Source organism: Rhamphochromis longiceps, linkage group LG2 (assembly GCF_057381845.1).
Source record: "Rhamphochromis longiceps isolate RC_006_pf linkage group LG2, R_longiceps_female_GT1.1, whole genome shotgun sequence".
Taxonomy (NCBI): Eukaryota; Metazoa; Chordata; class Actinopteri; order Cichliformes; family Cichlidae; genus Rhamphochromis; species Rhamphochromis longiceps.
In genome coordinates, this window is record NC_140558.1 from 34,296,338 (window position 1) to 34,320,060 (window position 23,723).

Here is a 23,723-nt window from a genome sequence, read left to right on the forward strand (position 1 = left end):
TACAGCTTCAAGTGAACAATCCTAAGAACCAAAACACTAAGACTGACTTCTTCTTTTTGAGTTTGCTTGACAGAACTTTGGAGCATTTTGCTTAAAATGAGTGACATAATCTGTCGAATAGTGTTTAACCCTTTCATTCTTTTATGAGCGATTTTTAAACTTAAATTAGTGCGTCCAAAATCTAGGAGGCGTCAAGACTACCTTTAGTCACTTAAGTAAATAATTCATGTCCCACAGAGGGTGATTGGTGTTGGTACTTGTCACTGCACTAATAGGCTTTTTTAATCTCGTTGACATATTTATACTTTACTGTTTATATAACTTACAGTGGCTGTCATGGTGACTCAAAGTGCAACACAGGGTGTAGTACCAGGTATCTTATTTTTATTCAAGACGAGTATAGAATATCATGAAAAGTCGCTGTCCGTGGTGCTAGAATGTATGGCGCCATATTTTGAATACGTGCATTTTGTGACATCATTAAGTGAGCAAAGGTTTTGTTTTTCTTCTTCTTCTATTTCTTCTTCTTCTTGATTTTAATACATGTGTACGACTGAAAATTAAGCAATAATGGACTTTGAATAAAAGACAATATGTGTGTTGAATTGTTATAACGTCAAACGAGCTCGTTAGCTCACTGAAATACCGATCTTATCTTTTTTATTGACCGGGTTTCACACAACACAATCAAATTTTTAAATATTTTCATGTCCACACTGACACTAAATGTTCACGGTTTCTATGTAGAATGCTGATAGCAGTCTTTCGCCACTTGATGTCGCAGGAGACCATAGACCTAAATTTGTTTGAATTGTTAAAACTCCTCCCTGCACGGGAAAAAATGAAATCCTCATCGGCCATTGCACACCCGCGGAAGGTGCTGTGACGATGAGAGCAGGACCTCCTTATATCATTTATCGCTTCGGGTGTACATTTCTCGAATGAGGATTAATGTTCACTTGTGTTCACTTCTTTTTGTGGATCAACAATGTATATTCTACCAAAGGAGGAACACGTCTGGATTCGCATTGTTGTGTTTCTTTGTCTTTGGCACTGGGCTGCTTCGCAGTTAGCCTACTCGATTTCCGAGGAGGTGAACAAAGGCACAGTGGTGGGGAATCTCGCAAAGGATTTAAACATCAATGTACAGGAACTAGAAAACAGGGATCTACGTGTGGTTTCCAGTTACAGTAAGACATATCTTAACGTTAACTTACGGAGTGGGAATCTCTTAGTTGAGGAGCGGATAGACCGAGAGGAGCTTTGTCCACTGACTATAAAATGCTCCTTAAAATTACAAGCTGTTCTAAGCAATCCAATGACTGCACATCGCGTAGAGGTTAATATATTAGATGTAAACGACAATTCACCTGCATTTCTCGAAAACAGGTATTACTTAAATATTTCTGAATCATCGTTGACGGGAGAGCGATATCTTCTCCCTGTGGCCGTAGACGGAGACATAGGAAGCAACTCAGTGAAGACCTACAAGCTCAGTCAAAATGAGCATTTCTCACTTGATGTGCAGAGCGGCGGAGAGCACGGTGTGTCTGCTGAGCTGGTGCTGCAAAAAGCTTTGGACCGAGAAAAACAGTCAGTAATCAATCTAATACTGACCGCTGTAGATGGAGGAAAACCTCCAAGAACGGGATCATTGCAGATACATGTGAATGTAATCGATGTAAATGATAATATTCCCGCGTTTAGCAAACTGCTTTATAAAGTGCGTGTCAAAGAAAATGCCACTCCCGGAACACTTGTTATCAAGTTAAATGCCACAGATTTAGATGAAGGCATGAACAGTAAAATCTTATATTCCTTCATCAAACGAGGGAATATTGATCCATCAAATATTTTTGATCTCAATTCAGAAACAGGAGAAATCACAGTGAAGGGTGGATTGGATTATGAGGAGACGCCTGCTTATGAAGTCAGAGTACAAGCAACGGACCAGGGCGCCTCTCCTCGTAGTGCACATGCTAAATTACTGATTGAGATCGTTGATATGAATGATAATCCCCCACAAATATCAGTGACGTCACTAATGACACCGGTAAAAGAAGACGCAGAGCTGGGGACTATTGTTGCTTTGATTACAGTAAGTGATAAAGATGGAGGGAAGAATGGTGTAACCAGCTGTAAGGTAGTTGGATCTGCTCCGTTTAATCTCAAGTCCAACTACAAAAATGATTATTCTTTAGTTGTAGATGGTCCGCTGGACAGAGAAACCACTTCTGTTTATAATGTCACCATTACAGCCACAGACGAAGGAGCTCCACCTCTGTCCAGTAACAAAGTCATTACTGTTCATGTTTCTGATGTTAATGATAACGCACCCAAATTTATGGAGACTGTTATTAATGTGTATGTCAAAGAAAACAGTCCAACAGGCTCAGTAATTTATACAGTAAATGCCTTTGATGCTGATCTAGATGTTAATGAAAAGGTGACTTACACGCTGTTAGATAGCTCTCTTAAAAGCATTCCAGTTTCATCTGTTTTAAATATAAATTCAGAAACTGGAGATATAATCAGCCTGCAGTCTTTTAACTATGAGGAGTTAAAAACTTTCCACTTTAAAGTTCAGGCCACAGACTCTGGTGTTCCTCCACTCAGCAGCAATGTGACTGTAAACGTTTTAATCCTGGATGAAAATGACAACAGTCCCACGATTCTCACGCCATATTCTGAGCATGGCTCCGTTAACAGTGAGAGCATCCCCTATTCTGCTGAAGCGGGATACTTTGTGGCAAAGATCAGGGCTGTAGACGCAGACTCTGGATACAATGCGCTGCTTTCTTATCACCTGTCTGAGCCCAAAGGAAACAACTTGTTCAGGATCGGAACCAGCACCGGGGAGATCAGGACTAGGAGGAGAATGAGTGACAATGACCTCAAAACTCACCCCTTGGTGGTCTTGGTCTCTGATAACGGAGAACCCTCCCTGTCAGCTACTGTGTCGATTGATGTGGTGGTGGTTGAAAGCACGGCTGAAATCCAGACTCCGTTCAGACATGTGCCTGTAAAGGAGGACAGCTTCTCGGATTTGAACCTGTATCTGCTGATCGCCATTGTGTCGGTGTCCGTCATCTTTCTGCTCAGCCTCATCACTTTAATAGCAGTCAGATGCCATAGGACAGACGGCACTTTCAGCAGGTACAGCGCCCCCATGATCACCACCCACCCTGACGGGAGCTGGTCTTACTCTAAAGCTACTCAGCAGTATGACGTGTGTTTCAGCTCAGACACACTCAAGAGTGACGTAGTGGTCTTCCCCGCCCCGTTTCCACCTGTAGATGGAGAACTGATCAGTATTAACGGAGGAGACACTTTTACCAGGACTCAGACTTTACCTAACAAAGAGAAGGTAGGACATTTGTACTTGTTTTGTAAAACGTCATAGTGCGATCATAAAATTATAGCTTCTGCAATTTCTTGTGTAGTTGGTGTAGACATACATACACATTCTGCAGCTTTAGTTGAGCATCAGTTAGGCAATAGTACACCAAGTCTTATTCCCAGTCCTTCAGATTTTCAAACAGTTTGAATAACCTTTGTGGCATTATGCTGAAGATGAGTAGGTCACCTTAAGCTGTAGCATCGCTTTTAAGCTTTTTCAGCATTAAAGACAGCGTCTTATTTTTTTTTAGTTTTGGGTTGTTGGGGGGGGGGGGGGGGGGGGGTATTTTCTGTTTATTTTTATCTTCGACAATTTTTATTTTCGTTTTGAACTTTAATAACAAAACAGAAAACAAACAAATAAACAAAAAATAAAAATCATCATATTCTTTCTTCACACACCAAACCCCACAGCAACCACTCTCTCATTACTCCTCTGCCCCTCAAGTTACAGAAAGTCAGTTAGTGAAGGGGGACCAAATACAATTATATTGGTACAATTTATCTAATAAATCATAAGTCACTTTTTCGTAAGATGCCAACTTAACCATCGTCACTAGCCACTCCTCATAGTGAGGGGGTTTCTTTTTCCGCCCATGTCTTAACAAGACCCGTTTTGCCGTATTAAGAGCCAAGATAATCCTTTTTTTTTTTGTATTGCAGGAAAAGTCTCAATCGGAAAGTTCTGTAGTTATACCAAGTATGGACAATTTCGGTGAGATACCAAATCTTTTCAAAACACTGAAAATGACCTCCATTGTGTTTTCCCACCAGTCCTGAAGTGTCAAACAGCTCCAAAGGATATGTAAAATCGAAGCATTTAGACCGTCACATCTCCAGCAATCGTCTGTGGGGGGCCAAGTTCCATTTATACAATTGTTGCAGTGTTCAATGTCACTTATGGATTATCTTAAGTTGGATAAATCTACTGCCTATTTCTTTAAACATAGTATTAACGTTATGGAGACATCAGTCCCATTCAACTGAAGATATATCCAATGCCAAGTCCTGGGCCCAATAGCCCTTATCTTTAAGAAGAGGTTCAGCTAACCGATCCTGCAATAAATGATAAAACTTAGAAGTGATACCTTTACCCAAGGATGATCTCGAGAGCAGTACTTCCACAGGACTGCCCACAAGACAACACAAGGGGGTTCCCAGCCACTTCGATAGTGAGCTGTGTATTTGAACATATCTCCACAACTGATTAAGCTGCAAATTATCTCCACAACTTGATCAAAGATTAAAAAACATTTGGTCCCACAGTCAACCAAAATCTGATAGATGCCTGCCTTACGCCACTGTAGCCAGTCAACTGGTGTCCCTCCAATTAAAATTATTTTATTCCCCCATAAAGTTGCAACAACCCGGCTTTTGTAATTTACACCACAATATCTTTGCATTTGCAATTATAGGATGGGTAAGTTTGTGGCTGGTGTCAAACAGCTCCTTTGAAAGAGAAATACCGCCATTAACTTCCGTCTCTATTTGGGACCAAATGGGTTTGACTGCTGCAGTAGGTAACAAGCTCTAAGTTGTTTCACATTCATCACCCAATAATACCATTTGAAGTTAGGCAGTGAAAATCCTCCTCTCTTTGCACATGCTTGCATTTTCTTAATTCTTTTGTTCTTTTTTTAATGTGACATGGTGCATGTAAATTTACCAGGCTTTAAATGCCTATATGTTTTCTATCACTTCTGTATTTACATAAACGGTTCATTTATTACTGAGTGATAGAGGTTCGTGGCACTATGCTAATATGCTACTTTTGACTGCTGAATAACGTTTCAGTGACATTTTATGATCTATGCTGATTGCCATGGTGACTGAGCCTTAAACGTTGACTTTTTGTAGCAGTTGTCATTTTGTTGTAATGTTCAGTGACTGTGCTTGAATGTGGTGAAAACTCGCTGTCCGTGGTGTTAGACGGTACGTTGCCTGTTTAGGACGTATGGATGTTGTGTTTTCATACACTAAAAAACAAAACATTTTCCTTTCATTCTTTTAAAAAAATCATATTACTAAGGAATAACTATTTCTGGAATTCGAATCAAAGTAATCATTTACGTTGAATTTTCATAATGTTACAGATGTTCCTTTAGTCACGGAAATAGCGAGTTTTTTATCAACCAGATTTCTCGCTTACAATCGAAATAATATATGTTTTATTTCTATACTGAACTTCAATATTCACAATTTTTAACAGGAATTTAGTACTCTTTATTGTGTTTTGTTATCAGTCTATCACCACATGATGTCGCAGGAGACCATAGACCTAAATGTATTTGTGTAGTTAAAACTCCTCCCTGCACGGGAAGAAAATGAAATACTCATCGGCCATTGCACACCCGCGGAAGGTGCTGTGACGATGAGAGCAGGACCTCCTTATATCATTTATCGCTTCGGGTGTATCTCGAATGAGGATTAATGTCCACTTGTGTTCACTTCTTTTTGTGGATCAACAATGTATATTCTACCAAAGGAGGAACACGTCTGGATTCGCATTGTTGTGTTTCTTTGTCTTTGGCACTGGGCTGCTTCGCAGTTAGCCTACTCGATTTCCGAGGAGGTGAACAAAGGCACAGTGGTGGGGAATCTCGCAAAGGATTTAAACATCAATGTACAGGAACTAGAAAACAGGGATCTACGTGTGGTTTCCAGTTACAGTAAGACATATCTTAACGTTAACTTACGGAGTGGGAATCTCTTAGTTGAGGAGCGGATAGACCGAGAGGAGCTTTGTCCACTGACTATAAAATGCTCCTTAAAATTACAAGCTTTTCTAAGCAATCCAATGACTGCACATCGCGTAGAGGTTAATATATTAGATGTAAACGACAATTCACCTGCATTTCTTGAAAGCAGGTATTACTTAAATATTTCTGAATCATCGTTAACGGGAGAGCGATATTTTCTCCCTGTGGCCGTGGACGGAGACATAGGAAGCAACTCAGTGAAGACCTACAAGCTCAGTCAAAATGAGCATTTCTCACTTGATGTGCAGAGCGGCGGAGAGCACGGTGTGTCTGCTGAGCTGGTGCTGCAAAAAGCTTTGGACCGAGAAAAACAGTCAGTAATCAATCTAATACTGACCGCTGTAGATGGAGGAAAACCTCCAAGAACGGGATCGTTACAAATACATGTGAATGTAATCGATGTAAATGATAATAGTCCCGCGTTTAGCAAACTGCTTTATAAAGTGCGTGTCAAAGAAAATGTCACTCCCGGAACACTTGTTATCAAGTTAAATGCCACAGATTTAGATGAAGGCATGAACAGTAAAATCTTATATTCCTTCATCAAACGAGGGAATATTGATCCATCAAATATTTTTGATCTCAATTCAGAAACAGGAGAAATCACAGTGAAGGGTGGATTGGATTATGAGGAGACGCCTGCTTATGAAGTCAGAGTACAAGCAACGGACCAGGGTACCGTTCCTCGTAGTGCACAAGCTAAATTACTGATAGAGATAATTGATATGAATGATAATCCCCCACAAATATCAGTGACGTCACTAATGACACCGGTAAAAGAAGACGCTGAACTGGGGACTATTGTTGCTTTTATTACAGTAAGTGATAAAGATGGAGGGAAGAATGGTGTAACCAGCTGTAAGGTAGTTGGATCTGTTCCGTTTAATCTCAAGTCCAACTACAAAAATGATTATTCTTTAGTTGTAGATGGACCGCTGGACAGAGAAACCACTTCTGTTTATAATGTCACCATTACAGCCACAGATGAAGGAGCTCCACCTCTGTCCAGTAACAAAGTCATTACTGTTCATGTTTCTGATGTTAATGATAATCCACCCCGATTTACGGAGCCTGTTATTAATGTGTATGTCAAAGAAAACAGTCCAACGGGCTCAGTAATTTATACAGTAAATGCCTTCGATGCTGATCTAGATGTTAATGCAAAGGTGACTTACACGCTGTTAGATAGTTCTCTTAAAAACATTCCAGTTTCATCTATTTTAAATATAAACTCCGAGACAGGAGATATAGTCAGCCTGCAGTCTTTTAATTATGAGGAGTTAAAAACGTTCCACTTTAAAGTTCAGGCCACAGACTCTGGTGTTCCTCCGCTCAGCAGCAACGTCACTGTAAACGTTTTAATCTTGGATGAAAATGATAATAATCCAACAATTCTTGCTCCATATTCTGAGCACGATGCCGTTAATAGTGAGAACATCCCCTATTCTGCTGAAGCGGGATACTTTGTGGCAAAGATCAGGGCTGTAGACGCAGACTCTGGATACAATGCGCTGCTTTCTTATCACCTGTCTGAGCCCAAAGGAAACAACCTGTTCAGGATCGGAACCAGCACCGGGGAGATCAGGACTAAGAGGAGAATGAGTGACAATGACCTCAAAACTCACCCCTTGGTGGTCTTGGTCTCTGATAACGGAGAACCCTCCCTGTCAGCTACTGTGTCTATTGATGTGGTGGTGGTTGAAAGCACGGCTGAAATCCAGACTCAGTTCAGACATGTGCCTGTAAAGGAGGACAGCTTCTCGGATTTGAACCTGTATCTGCTGATCGCCATTGTGTCGGTGTCCGTCATCTTGATGCTCAGCCTCATCACTTTAATAGCAGTCAGATGCCATAGGACAGACGGCACTTTCAGCAGGTACAGCGCCCCCATGATCACCACCCACCCTGACGGGAGCTGGTCTTACTCTAAAGCTACTCAGCAGTATGACGTGTGTTTCAGCTCAGACACGCTCAAGAGTGACGTAGTGGTTTTCCCCGCCCCGTTTCCACCTGTAGATGGAGAACTGATCAGTATTAACGAAGGAGACACTTTTACAAGAACTCAGACATTACCCAACAAAGAGAAGGTGAGTTGATTTTAGTCTTTTAGTCCATACTACAGATTTTCACACAAACAAATGGACACATTCCTTGTCTAATTTCCTTTTAAAACGTCCTATCTGTAGTATGTGTAAAATTAGTCTCTATTCTTGAACTTCTATTCTATTCTTGAAAAAATGAACTGTCAGAAATTACAATGGTAACTAAAGATTCCTAACTAAAAACTAAAAAAATTTCCTGGATGACAATACCCTAGTTTCTTTTTTTTTTGTTAACGAAAACTGACATAAATCAACCAGAGCTCCGTCTTGGGTTTTTAAGCAGTGTAACAGTTAAACTTGCTTGATGTTAAGATTTTTCTTTTGTTTTATTCTATGTACAATAATCTCGCCCTGTTTTATTTAGTGAAATTGGAGGAATTAATGGTAATTCTTCACATTTCTTCTATATCTTAACAGAGTTATTCATTATGTGTTGTCAGCCTGTTTAAAGGGTCTCTTTGGTCAGTAAAACTGCATCTGATAATAAAACATACTGGTTGTGCTCCTCTATTTTTAAACCATAGTCATATCTAATTTGTAACGCATGGGGTCGGTATTGACCACATGTTTAAGAAAGCTGGGATTTTTCAGTCTCCTCCTTTACGTATGAAGCGTCAGCAGGGTGGCAGTGCTTTGTGCGAAGGACAGGAATGGCGATAAAAAGCAGAAAACCAGAGAGGATAAATTTTTACACGTTGGCTGGTTCTTTGGTGTTTTGTAGATGAAAATAATTTGAATTGCGTCTCCGTCTTTGAAAACAGCGATGGGAAGTATAAGGAATAATGAAATTCTGTGTTTGCCGATCGTCCTGCTTTTATCTGGCTGGTCTGTGGCTCAGATATCGTACTCTGTTTCTGAAGAGGTGGACAAAGGGACTGTGATTGGAAACCTCGCAAAGGATTTAAACGTCAATGTTCGAGACCTGCAAACGAGGAATCTAAATGTTGTGTCTGGATACAGTAAGAGATATTTCGAGGCTAATTTTAAAACAGGGGATCTTTATGTTAATGAGAGAATAGACCGCGAGGAGCTCTGTCCAAACGTGATAAAATGCACACTAAACTTGGAGGTTATACTGAGCAATCCTATGGTGCTCCGACGCATCGAAGTCACGATTGCTGATTTAAATGACAACGCGCCAGCCTTCGTAGAGAAATCATTTTCACTGAACATTTCTGAATCTTCACCCGCGGGCGAGCATTTCTTGCTTCCGCTGGCCCTTGATGCAGACACAGGCAGTAATTCGGTAAAGACTTACAGGCTGAGTGCAAATGAATACTTCTCTCTAGATATACAAGGAGGCGGAGAACACACTGCATCCGCTGAACTAGTGCAGCAGAAGGCTTTGGATCGAGAGAAACAAGCCGTCGTTAAACTAACACTGACCGCTGTAGATGGAGGCAAACCTCCTAACACCGGAAGCGTACAAATTATAGTCCATGTTCTGGATGCAAATGACAACACACCAATGTTTAGCAAAACACTTTATAAAGCACGTGTAAATGAAAATGCTCCAGCCGGATCATTAGTAATTCAACTCAATGCCACAGACTTAGACGAAGGGGACAACGGGAGAGTAATTTACACTTTTGTCAAACGTGCAAACTTCGATCCAGCTGATTTGTTTTTTATAAATGCCGAAACTGGTGAAATCACAGTTAAGGGTCATTTGGATTATGAAGCACAGTCAGCATATGATATTCATGTGCAAGCAACAGACAGAGGTCCGTCACCTCGAAGAGCAAATGGGAAGCTATTGGTTGAGATAGTTGATGTAAATGACAATGCCCCAGAAATTGTGGTGACGTCACTCATGAACCCTGTCAGAGAAGATACTGCAATAGGAAGCGTTGTCGCTTTGGTGACAGTGACTGATAAAGATGGAGGGAAAAACGGTCAGACTCGCGGTAAACTTGCTGGTTCCACACCTTTTAAGTTGATTTCAAATTACAAAAACTATTACTCTTTAGTTGTAGACAGAACTCTTGATAGAGAGCAGCGGCCTGTTTACAACGTCACAATTATAGCTAACGATGAAGGTACCCCGTCTTTATCGGCCTCCAGTGTTGTTAATGTTGATATTTCTGATGTCAATGATAATGCGCCTGGTTTCGCTGAACCTGCAATTAATATTTATGTAAAAGAAAATAGACCAGTTGGTGCTCGGCTCTATACTATCAATGCAGTCGATCCCGACATAAATGAAAACGCTAAAGTAACGTATTCGCTAGAAGGCGATTCAAACAGTATCCCAGTAAATTTATTTGTAAGCATCAATTCAGAAACAGGAGATTTAATCAGCCTGCAGTCTTTTAACTATGAGGAGTTAAAAACTTTCCACTTTAAAGTTCAGGCCACAGACTCTGGTGTTCCTCCACTCAGCAGCAACGTGACTGTCAACGTTTTTATCCTGGATGAAAATGATAATAATCCAACAATCCTCGCTCCTTACTCTGAGCATGGCTCCGTTAACAGTGAGAGCATCCCCTATTCTGCTGAAGCGGGATACTTTGTGGCAAAGATCAGGGCTGTAGACGCAGACTCTGGATACAATGCGCTGCTTTCTTATCACCTCTCTGAGCCCAAAGGAAACAACCTGTTCAGGATCGGAACCAGCAGCGGGGAGATCAGGACTAAGAGGAGAATGAGTGACAATGACCTTAAAACTCACCCCTTGGTGGTCTTGGTCTCTGATAACGGAGAACCCTCCCTGTCAGCTACAATGTCTATTGATGTGGTGGTGGTTGAAAGCACGGCTGAAATCCAGACTCAGTTCAGACATGTGCCTGTAAAGGAGGACAGCTTCTCGGATTTGAACCTGTACCTGCTGATCGCCATTGTGTCGGTGTCCGTCATCTTTCTGCTCAGCCTCATCACTTTAATAGCAGTCAGATGCCACAGGACAGACGGCACTTTCAGCAGGTACAGCGCCCCCATGATCACCACCCACCCTGACGGGAGCTGGTCTTACTCTAAAGCTACTCAGCAGTATGACGTGTGTTTCAGCTCAGACACACTCAAGAGTGACGTGGTGGTTTTCCCCGCTCCGTTTCCACCTGTAGATGGAGAACTGATCAGTATTAACGGAGGAGACACTTTTACCAGAACTCAAACTTTACCTACCAAAGAGAAGGTGAGTTCACCATAACCTTAGACTGGGTTTGGTCTTTGATTTAATCGTAATACGGCAAATTTATTTGTATAGCACTTTTTAGCACACAGCTTATGAAACGGTTACTGAATGGTACTTAAAGCCAGGATTGAGTCGAGCTCCTAAATGACTTAATACTGAGTACGCTGTCTATGGTGCTGAACTGACCATCGACCATCATTTCTTTGCCAACCGTTTGTTATTGTTTGTTATAAAAAGTTGAACAATATGTTGTGAATTTTACATTCATATTTTCTACTGCTTTGTCTACTTTTACAAAATATACCGTTTCAAAGATCCAATTACGACACATGTACTAATATTTCTTATGCTTGGTAAATATCATACATATCTGGACCAAACAAACAGTTGGTGTCGCTCGAGGCCATAAATTTATTTATGGGTCAGGGTTTTGTTTTTTTTGTTGGGTTTTTTTCCCCCCAGACTCCTCCTCTCCCTGCGAGTCTGCCGTAGTCCACTAGTGCTTTGTCAAAAACAGAAAAATTGCCACAAGACGGAAACGGCTTTCTCTGTTAGTCACCTCTGAAGTGGATATGTTCCGAAATTATTATTTCGTTCATTGTGTGGCAGCGACGAGGCGTGGAGGACAAAGACTCACAATGTGGATAAAAATCATAGCTTTGCTCTGTTTGTGTGACGCGTCTGCAGCGCAGCTCTCGTTCTCCGTTGCCGAGGAGGTTGACAAAGGAACGGTGGTTGGAAATATCGCAAAGGATTTACACATTAACGTTAACGAGCTGGAAAAACGGGACTTACGAATTGTATCTGGGAACTCAAATAAACATTTTGACGTGGATTTAAAAACTGGTGCTCTGTATGTTTGCAATAGGATTGATCGTGAAGAGCTCTGTCCAAATACTGCGAAATGTTCCCTGAGCGTAGAAGCAATTCTGAACAACCCGATGCATCTGCATCGCATAGAGGTGCAGGTTACTGATATTAACGATAATGCTCCATCCTTTATTGAAAATGAAAAAATTTTAAATATTTCAGAGTCTTCTTCCACTGGGGAGCGATATCTGCTCCCAGTGGCAAACGATGCAGACACGGGCAGCAACTCGGTAAAAAGCTACAAGCTTGGTCCAAATGAATATTTCTCATTGGACGTGCAGAGCGGCGGACAGCACAGTGAGTCTGCTGAATTAGTACTGCAAAAATCTTTAGACAGAGAGAAAAAATCTGTTATTCACCTTGTTTTAACAGCTCTGGACGGAGGAAAACCTCCCCGATCTGGAACATTAAGGATAGTTGTGCATGTTATGGATATAAATGATAATTCTCCAGTATTTAGTCAGCCTCTGTATAAGGCCCAGGTAACTGAAAATACCCAGTTTCAGACCTCTATAGTCACTGTAAGTGCCACAGATTTAGATGAGGGAATAAACAGTGAAATACTGTATTCGTTTATTAAAAGGGGAAATTTCAAACCAGAAGCTTTATTCTCAATAAACCCAGGCACGGGGGAAATAACTGTAGTAGGAGAAGTAGACTATGAAGAGAATACAGCACATGATATTCGTATACAGGCAAGAGATAAAGGTACGCCATCACGAAGTACGCATGGTAAATTGTTAGTGGAAGTAATTGATGTGAATGACAATACGCCTGAAATCACTGTAACTTCTCTTATGAGCCCAGTTAAAGAAGATGCAGAGATAGGTACAGTTGTGGCTTTGGTGACTGTAACAGACAAAGATGGGGGCAGTAATGGACTCACCAGTGCTAAACTTCTTGGGGTGGTGCCTTTTAAACTCAAGGTAAATTACAAAAATTATTATTCAATAACAGTTGATGGGCCTCTAGACAGAGAGAGTATTTCTCAATATAATGTAACCATGATAGCCACTGATGAAGGCACTCCACCTCTTTCTAGTACTAGTGTTATTCCTGTTCACATTTCTGATGTGAATGACAATGCCCCTTTATTCTCAGAACCTGTTGTTAATGTATATGTAAAAGAGAATAGTGCAGTGGGCGCTATTATATCAACAATTACTGCCGTCGACCCTGATTTAGTGGAAAATGCTAAAGTGACATATTCCCTGCTCAGTGACTTTTCAAAAAGTATTCCAATAACCTCTGTTGTAAATATAAACTCAGAGACTGGAGATATAATCAGCCTGCAGTCTTTTAACTATGAGGAGTTAAAAACTTTCAACTTTAAAGTTCAGGCCACAGACTCTGGTGTTCCTCCACTCAGCAGCAACGTGACTGTCAACGTTTTAATCCTGGATGAAAATGACAACAGTCCCATGATTCTCACGCCATATTCTGAGCACGGCTCCGTTAACAGTGAGAACATCCCCTACTCTGCTGAAGCGGCATACTTTGTGGCAAAAATCAGGGCTGTAGACGCAGACTCTGGATACAATGCGCTGCTTTCTTATCACCTGTCTGAGCCCAAAGGAAACAACCTGTTCAGGATCGGAACCAGCACCGGGGAGATCAGGACTAGGAGGAGAATGAGTGACAATGACCTCAAAACTCACCCCTTGGTGGTCTTGGTCTCTGATAACGGAGAACCCTCCCTGTCAGCTACTGTGTCGATTGATGTGGTGGTGGTTGAAAGCACGGCTGAAATCCAGACTCAGTTCAGACATGTGCCTGTAAAGGAGGACAGCTTCTCAGATTTGAACCTGTATCTGCTGATCGCCATTGTGTCTGTGTCCGTCATCTTTCTGCTCAGCCTCATCACTTTAATAGCAGTCAGATGCCACAGGACAGACGGCACTTTCAGCAGGTACAGCGCCCCCATGATCACCACCCACCCTGATGGGAGCTGGTCTTACTCTAAAGCTACTCAGCAGTATGACGTGTGTTTCAGCTCAGACACGCTCAAGAGTGACGTAGTGGTCTTCCCCGCCCCGTTTCCACCTGTAGATGGAGAACTGATCAGTATTAACGAAGGAGACACTTTTACAAGAACTCAAACATTACCTAACAAAGAGAAGGTAAGAATGTTGACACATTCAGTGCACAAAGGTGAATGATTTTTTTCCCTCCCAAATTATCCTGTATCAGCTTTTTACTTAAAAAAAAATCTTGCAACACATATTAACTTCAGGTAGGTAGGTAGGTAGGTAGGTAGGTAGGTAGGTAGGTAGGTAGGTAGGTAGGTAGGTAGGTAGGTAGGTAGATAGATAGATAGATAGATAGATAGATAGATAGATAGATAGATAGATAGATAGATAGATAGATAGATAGATTTATTGCTGTCCTCTTTAAATGTGTCCAATGGGACTGTAGAACTGCTTGTGTCTTTTTAGCAGGTGGTAAATCAAAATGTTATTCCAAATAAAACCCTCAATGCGTTCAGCATCTCTTTTTATGCTGGTTTTTTTTTATTGTTTATGATTACCACAAGATGTCGCCAACAGCTCATGGCATTAAAACGGGGGGGGGGGGGGGGGGGGGTGTTCTGTTCGACGCTCCTCCCTTTACAGTGGGTTTGTAATTCTTTCTTTGTCACAGCAGTAGCAGAAAATCCTCCCTGTATTTAAGGGCAATAGACTGGACGTACTCTTATCGCGCAATGTTACCGTCTGCGTGATTTTTTGTCTAATTAACTTGGTTAGTAGGATATGACGAAAATGCTACAAGGGACTATTTTCCGGAACTGGATTTATTATTTGTCCCCTGTATTTTACATATGGAGTGAAGCGGCGGCACAGATTGTGTATACTATTACGGAGGAGTCGAGCCCGGGTACCAGTGTGGGAAATTTGGCAAAGGATTTACATCTAGATGTTAATGAACTGGAAGCCAGAGGTTTTCAAATTTCAGGACCTAATACGAGGTATTTCCAAGTAAACGTTAAGACGGGAGTACTGTTGGTGAAAGACAGAATAGACCGAGAGGAGCTATGTTCTCGAAATGTGAAGTGCTCACTGGAAGTAGAAGCCATTGTGAGCTCCCCGCTGAATCTATATCGATTCGAGGCTAAAATTTTGGATGTAAACGACAATGCGCCCTTGTTTCGGATACCGGAGGTTGTTTTGAACGTCTCCGAGTCAGCGTTTCCTGGTGAAAAATTCGCTCTCCCAAAGGCATTTGATGCAGATGTCGGAAGTTATTCAGTGAAGAGCTACAAGCTGAGCCAAAATGAGCATTTCACATTGGATGTGCAGAATGTTGGAGAGCCCACTATGTCTGCTGAAATGGCACTGCATAAAACCTTAGACCGCGAGAAACAGGCTGTTATTAAATTAACACTGACGGCTACAGACGGAGGAAAACCTCCTAAATCAGGCACGTTATACATCACCGTTAATGTGCAAGACGTCAATGACAATATTCCAGAATTTGACAAACCCCTGTACAAAGCCACAGTGGTCGAGAACACGCCGCGCGGTGCAAGCGTAATTTCCGTGCATGCTCGAGATTTAGATGAGGGTCTTAATGGAGAAATACAATATTCTTTTATTAACCAAGACAATGATAACGATGTCGACAAATTTGCCATTAATCCCATAACAGGGGAGATCACAGTAAATGGGGAGCTGGACCACGAAAAACACAGTGCAGTTGAAATTCGAGTCCAAGTGAAAGACAAAGGGCAAAACCCAAGAGCATCTCATTGTAAAGTTCTCATTGAAATCACAGATGTTAATGATAATCCACCAGAAATTACAGTTACATCTTTAGCCAACATGGTGAGGGAGGATGCACCCCTAGACACAATGGTTGGGCTTTTAACGGTGAAGGACTATGACGCAGACAAAAATGGCATCGTTCAGGTTAGAGTACTTGATTCTGTGCCCTTTAAAATTAAGAACACATATAAGAATCATTACTCTTTAGTCGTAGACGGAACTCTAGACAGAGAACGGGCTTCTCAGTATAATTTAACAATAATGGCGACAGATGAAGGGCTACCGCCTCTTTCCAGCACGAGCGTGATTACGGTTCACGTTTCTGACGTTAATGATAACGCACCGCGTTTTGCAGATCCTGTGATAAACATTTTCGTAAAAGAAAACGGTCCAGTCGGCGCTGTTATTTATAGCATGAGTGCAGATGATCCTGATGTAGACGAAAATGCAAAAGTAACATTTCAAGTCATACATAATAACAAACCCAATGTTATAGGGTCAGTTATTAACGTGAACTCTGAGACTGGAGATATAATCAGCCTGCAGTCGTTTAACTACGAGGAGTTAAAAACTTTCAACTTTAAAGTTCAGGCCACAGACTCTGGTGTTCCCCCACTCAGCAGCAACGTCACTGTAAACGTTTTAATCTTGGATGAAAATGACAATAATCCAACAATCCTCGCGCCATATTCTGAGCATGGCTCCGTTAACAGTGAGAACATCCCCTATTCTGCTGAAGCGGGATACTTTGTGGCAAAAATCAGGGCTGTAGACGCAGACTCTGGATACAATGCGCTGCTTTCTTATCACCTGTCTGAGCCCAAAGGAAACAACTTGTTCAGGATCGGAACCAGCACCGGGGAGATCAGGACTAGGAGGAGAATGAGTGACAATGACCTCAAAACTCACCCCTTGGTGGTCTTGGTCTCTGATAACGGAGAACCCTCCCTGTCAGCTACTGTGTCTATTGATGTGGTGGTGGTTGAAAGCACGGCTGAAATCCAGACTCAGTTCAGACATGTGCCTGTAAAGGAGGACAGCTTCTCGGATTTGAACCTGTATCTGCTGATCGCCATTGTGTCGGTGTCCGTCATCTTTCTGCTCAGCCTCATCACTTTAATAGCAGTCAGATGCCACAGGACAGACGGCACTTTCAGCAGGTACAGCGCCCCCATGATCACCACCCACCCTGACGGGAGCTGGTCTTACTCTAAAGCTACTCAGCAGTATGACGTGTGTTTCAGCTCAGACACACTCAAGAGTGACGTAGTGGTTTTCCCCGCCCCGTTTCCACCTGTAGATGGAGAACTGATCAGTATTAACGGAGGAGACACTTTTACAAGAACTCAAACTTTACCTAACAAAGAGAAGGTAAGATATAAAATCGAGTATTAAAATCGCTTACTGCTCTATCTGAAGGCGTTTGGTATGAGACATTATTATGAGCACTGTCCTTGGTGCTGAAATCATGGGCGCCCGTTAGAACTCTTTTGCAATATTTACTGCATCACCCTACGCTGGGGTACATAGCCATTTAAAACATTAGAAATTTAAAAAAAAAATTATTATATTGGTTAATACAAAGACCATAAATAGACTAATAGAGTAAATTAAGCAATTAGACTACATTGCATTGCAGAAGGAATTCGTTTAAAAGCTCACGAGAGCCGAAGAAGTCTAACGTGGATACAGGAAGTTTTACTGTTGGTGTTGTGTGGAATCTCAGCACAACAATAACATTCAGTGTACTCACTCCATTCTTAATGCAGTGCTCCGACTCGGTACGAAGGGAGCGTTCACTGACCATATACATTTTAATACTGGTTTTGCCACAGTTTTTAGGGGTTTCACGAGAAATTACGGGATCAGGATCTAGCAGGACCTTATCCATAACAAAACACGTGAACAATGATATCATAGTCTCCGCTACCGACGTGGGCTTTTACTAAATCGGTTGCTAGCACCCATGTTACGAAAAACTAGCCAGAAGAACAATAGTAACAATATTCACAATCTATGGAGCTTGAAATGTCATTTCTAACGTTGTTTGCTCATTCACAACAGGTAGACAGATAGCCACAGCAGCTGCAAAAGGGATCAAAAATCTATTTAAACATAAGACAACTGATATGCCGTAAACAGCTTTGATTTGAAAAAAAAATGCTTATTTGAGACTTTGCTGCTACCAAAGAGAGCAAAGAGAGTTTTAACACACTTACTGTTTTCTTGGAGTAGAAAGTGATTTTGCAGAGGTGGTTGTGATGAGTTACTGTCCTGACAAGTCTGAAGCAATCTTCTGATAATCCATCATAGTTCGTGGTCATTCGGTTACTAATGGAAGCAAAGAGGAAACAAAAACTTATCGGAGGAATTGAATGAAGCAGAAACTCGACTGCTTTTTTCTGTCATGCAGAGAAACTATTCTCCGTGAGCGCGAATACAGTTCGTATGTGACATTTTTAAAAACTTCTTCGCTTGGCAACACCAGATTAGCAGAGCAGAGCTGACCGGCACTGAGCTCAGTGCTGCCGCTGGTGGCTCCAAACTGTATTGCAGCCATTCTCTAAGCTAATACTATTTAGAAATTCAGTTTAGCTCAGTAACTCCTGCTTCTGTGTGTATATTTACTTTTATTCCACTCAGTTTAGTTCCATTTGAAGATGTACCCTGTCCTGCTTTATGGCTTTTCTATAATTAAGATTTGGCTATAGACTCAAATCAAAAGCATTTTGATTTCATGATTTTGCATTACCCAAACAGATCGAAAAGGGTGATGCTTTTATGGAAATGTCGCTATTTTCTTATGATGATATAGATTATTATTAGCCTCATATTATTTCTTTACATCTTTACATAATGCTTAAAGAAGTTTTGAACTTAATATCTGCTTCCAGAGTGTAGTTTCAATGTTTTGGGGGTTTTTTCCAATGAGGTGTCTTATTTTGTTTTTTGTTTTTTTGTTGTTGCTGTTTTTGCTAGGCAGTTAACAGGTAAAGTCTGTCACTCCTAGCACTATTCATCATCAATAAAACTATTTTTTAAATGTATGAAGTCAGGCCATGATATTACTATTCAGATAGTATTTTTGGCTTTGATGTTGCTACAAAATGAGATGCCAGAATAAGAAGACTTTAGCTGAGAATAAAGAGACAGTAGTTAGATCTAACAGCTACAGGAAAGGGACTCTGTATAGTTCTATTTGCACCGACATCAAAGTTTAAGCACTAAGTGTTACAGCTGCCTCTGCTGATGCTAACATGCCCAAAAATAGCCATGCCAGGTAGAAGCAGAAATGTCAATGGCAAGTTATAAGGATGTAAGTTCTCATAAACACAACTGAATCACATCAGTAATGTATGCCTGCACCAGCAGCACTGAACTGATAGGTCTAATCAAGGCATTTGTTTTCTTGCCTGCAGTTAATTCATTAAGCTCTCTTTGCATTTTGTTCACTTTTTGTCTATAAATATCCACAAACTTCCACACTTCCACACAGATGTTTACTTTTGGAATTTGCTGTTGAATCTGATGCCTTAGTGGATTTGTCAGCCTTTTCCATAGTTGACAATTAGACTGGTAGCAGCAAAAGCATGGGTGTTACTCATAACTGTAACTAATCGTCTGTTATGTTCAATAATCTATAAGAATGTTGCATTAGCATTGTCAAGAGAGGAGGTTAAACAAAAGTCAGTGTAAGTAAAAATACCCACAGAGAATTCTAGACATGCATGGCCTTTAATTCTCTTGGGCTGTCTCAGACATTTCAGTCAGTCACTCTGTCAACCATTAGAGCTCTTAATTTTCCACTGTTTGTATTCAAACTGTCGCTGCAATATACCCAAATCAATTGTTTATTAAATATTTTGAAAAATTAATATGGCTACTTTTTAATGGATTAGTATGCAATGTGTTATTGCCCTCATACTGCTGTCATGCCTCCTTGCTTTAATATTATAGCTGTCAAGCTCTGCACTTGCACTCGATGAACTGTTAAACACAGTTATGCTTTTATAGGCCACTGTGATAGTTTGTTTAATAATAGATAGTCGTTTAACTGTGTATATACACAATAGTATATATACTCATGAAGCAAGATCCTCTTTCCCCTCCCCCCCTCTTCCTCTTCTCTGAACAATCAGAGAATTACTGTCCATCTTTGCAGACATGTGGAGCACTGCAAATACGATCTAATATATTTTCATAAACATCCATAATGTTTGCACAGAGCCCTAATCAGCTCGTGTCAAGCAGCAAAGAAGCGCCTCGTATTCTTTGATCCCATTAGATTTTTTACATCTATTCGTGACATTTGTATGCATTTGATATCGCTGTTGCTTTAAACTGGTGGAATATGTTCAGATAATGCAGGTTACGTTTGGTAGTACACTGTGTAACGCCGGATCCGTGATCCTTTGAGTCACTGAGACGGTATGACCTCATTTCAGGGAGTGGTTCAGCCCAAACAAGCGTGTCCTGATCTGTCAAAACTCCGTTCGTTGGCTGGCTCACCGTGAAGACGACTGATCCAGGGTTTTCCCTCCCTCTTTTTCAAATCTGTTAGACACAATTTGAATACTGTGAGCGACTAGTATGGCCTGTGCAACTTATAAGTGGGTCAGCGTGTGATTTAAATATGACAGTGCTATGTGACTTAACCTGGGATTTGTGATTGCGTTGCTCTGTGTGCGACACAGTCTCTGCTATATGCACAAACTCTCTGCACAACGTGGATCCTGAAAAAATGGTAAACGGTAAACGGCCTGTATTTGTATAGCACTTCACCTGGTCCTAAGGACCCCAAAGCGCTTTACACTATACACAGTCATCCACCCATTCACACACACATTCACACAATGTCTGAAGCTGTCTCTCTGCGGTAAAGGAATCCACTAGCTTGTGTGCTCTGTATGCTGCAGCTCTCTGTGAATGTGTATGAGAGAGGAAGAGATGGGGGGAGGGGCAGGTAATTTTCCGCTACTCGTTGCAGTGGCAGTAGCGGCAGGGAGCTTCAGTACCGATCGAGGTATCAGCTCCGCTAGGCTCAACCCCCCCCCCCCCCCTCCCAACTCGGCTCTGCGGCTGGGCGGGGCCGACAACACCTAGTGTCAATCACAGCTAAATCGGTTGGTTGGGGCATAGGCTGAGGATGAGGAGGAGAGGCTTTTATCCAGGCAACCATCAGAACATTTATCTGTACTCCCTGGTGCTTCAAAATCTATTAAATTATTGATTTTGAAGTACATTATCGTTGTCGAAGCTAAGCATTTATGGCTTGCAACATGACAACAACTCATGCCTGATGAGTTCAGCAGTTGGATAGAAGGCATTACAAAGAAATGCCCTCACCTCAGTTATAACACAGGGTGACTGACCAGCACAGATTCATTCATTGTTCTTTATTGTTCTCTCTTTGTCTGTATGTCACACAGACATACATCTTATGTAGCACTTCCTGTTTGTCTCCTTTGCAAGGGTGTGTCCTTTGTGACAGAGTGAGGTTAGTGCTGCCATCTGTGGTTACCATGACGACTGTTTGAGCCATAATGAAATGATGAACTAGTCTGTTTCCAGCGAGCTGCCAGTATACACCCGCCCCCACCCAGGCATCCTTCCCAGCATGTGTTACGTAGATGCAAGCACAAAGCAAACATGGTGGATATGTTGAGAGAAACAGAGACAGAGGAAAGGGAAGGATGCAGTCCAAAGATGCAGTGCTTCTGCAGCACAAATGCCTAGTCAGAAAAATTAGGGAGCAAAGCGAGTGAGGGAAAAGTGTGTGAGATTAGAGAATCTGTTCCAAAATAGGACAGGATTTTGAAGGAAGTCACATGCAGCAGCACAGACAAGAGCCTTGAGTGTGAGATGGTGAAAAGAAACGGGAGTTTGTGAGGATGTGATGGACAAAAAAAAGCACATATAATAAATGCCCTGCAGCTAACTGAGAACATCACAAGCTTACAATTGGTCACAGATAAAAGGAAGAACTTATCACCACCCCTCCCCTACTCACCCTCTTCCGCTAACCCATCTTCCCCACATGCTCCCTCTTAGTGGCATTTGGATGTTTTTCACTGTCGTTAGATTAGCTTTGTCATGCTCAGAACCATGGCTTCCATCCTCCCATATGGGAAGGATGGAAAGCCAGGGCATCCTGAGAGGGAAGTATCCAAAGCCTGCCTGCATTTTCTGATAGGTTTGTTCAGTGCCACAAGGAAAATCTGTTTGATTTATGCACAGCCTGAATCAGGACAACCAAGAACCCTTGGAGGGTCCCACAGGGATGGATTGGTGTCCTCTCAAACCCTTTATTTTTTAGAAAAAGGTACACAAGGGATCATACCCAGAGAATGCCTTTTACACGCACTTACTGTGTCCACCTGAGCAAGAGGATTGGCTTATCATGGGACCTTTGTTTTGAAGATTTTATAATGGGAAAGTTCTTGAGCACAGGGGAGAGAAAGCATGAGAATTCAACTCTGTCACAGTGTGATAAGCCCATATATTCAGCAGTAGCACTCATCAGCCTTTGCTTTTTGTATTTTTGCATTTTATAAAAAACACACAGCATAAGCATGTGTGTGTTTGTGCGTGTATGTGTGTGCGCGCGCGTGCGCGCGTGTGCACGTGTGCGCGTGTGTGCGCGTATGTGTATTTTGAAATCTTTTTAATTATGTATGTGTGAGATTGGCATTCTCTGCATTGCTATATCTCATTTTACCTCTGCAGGGTGCCTTGGCTTTATAGCTTGCTTTTTTCCATTGAGGTCACTATACTGAAAATGATAAAGAAAATGACTGCCACTGCAGCTTGACATCTGTGCCCTTGCTCCCTCCCTCTCTCTCAAACACATGCACACTCATATATGGGATTAGACTCTAGTGCTTTGGCTTAATGAAAAAGCCTGGGGTTGGGCGGTGGGGCGATAGTCACGTGTCCTACCCTTGTACTACCAGTGTATTCCAACAGAGGGACCAATTTCACTGTCTTTTCCACCTCTATTCCCTCCTGCCCAGATTTCCTCTTCCGCTTGGGGAAGGTTTAAATGTGTATCACTAATGACCTTGCCTTTTAACCTTCCTTTTTTTACTAAGACAGCAAATGTGAAAAATATCTTAAATATACTGTTTTATTTTTTAATTTAATCAGTTGAACAAGATATTCCTTTACTCACTTCCTCTGTGTTAAGGGTGTATAAAGGCTTCTTAAAAGAGCAGTTTGCCATATTTATTTCAGAACATTTTAAAAATTCATGACAGACATCTGCTCTATTTTTTCTTCTCACCTTCTATGTGAAGAAGCATTAAGAAAAATGAAAATCTTATAAGTGTTTGTCTCCGTCTGCAAATACTAATACAGTGTGACTGCTGTCATATTGCACAAAGAGACTTCAAAGCAAAGCTTTGCACCATATGAATTTGCCCAGAATAACATAGATTTTAATACTTTAGGATTTCTTTCTCTCACAGTGGCATTACACTGGGGAGCATTATGGTCGAATTTTTTGTTAATAAAGTCTGCAATGCGATCAGCTGTGGCCAAGCTTTTTAATTGCTTCATGCAGCTAACAAACATACAACATCACAGTTGTATGTGAGATCTCTGTCATGAGATCTCTGTCTTTGGGTTCTCTCAGCTCCTCTTTTATACCCTCACAAAACAACTCTCTGTATCTCTTCAGTTACGACAGTTGATTATCCCA

At 41.5% G+C, this 23,723-nt stretch overlaps 1 protein-coding gene and 1 pseudogene across 14 annotated transcripts in view; both read left to right on the forward strand.

Annotated features, from left to right (window-relative positions):
- Window positions 1-23,723, forward strand: part of LOC146677663 (protocadherin alpha-C2-like) — a 139,619-nt gene that overhangs the window by 91,180 nt on the left and 24,716 nt on the right. The window contains exon 1 of one of the 14 annotated variants that reach the window (XM_085424659.1): window positions 841-3,367. The exons of 10 other annotated variants lie outside the window; for them this stretch is intronic. In XM_085424659.1, coding sequence (XP_085280785.1) covers window positions 989-3,367 — 2,379 coding nt within the window. In that variant the 5' untranslated portion in view covers window positions 841-988. Of the gene's footprint in view, window positions 1-840; window positions 3,368-8,871; window positions 11,394-11,888; window positions 14,384-14,917; window positions 17,396-23,723 lie in introns of those variants that run through there. 3 more of the 14 variants (XM_085424692.1, XM_085424627.1, XM_085424650.1) reach the window with 3 other exon arrangements.
- Window positions 5,614-8,254, forward strand: LOC146677676 (protocadherin alpha-2 pseudogene; annotated as a pseudogene).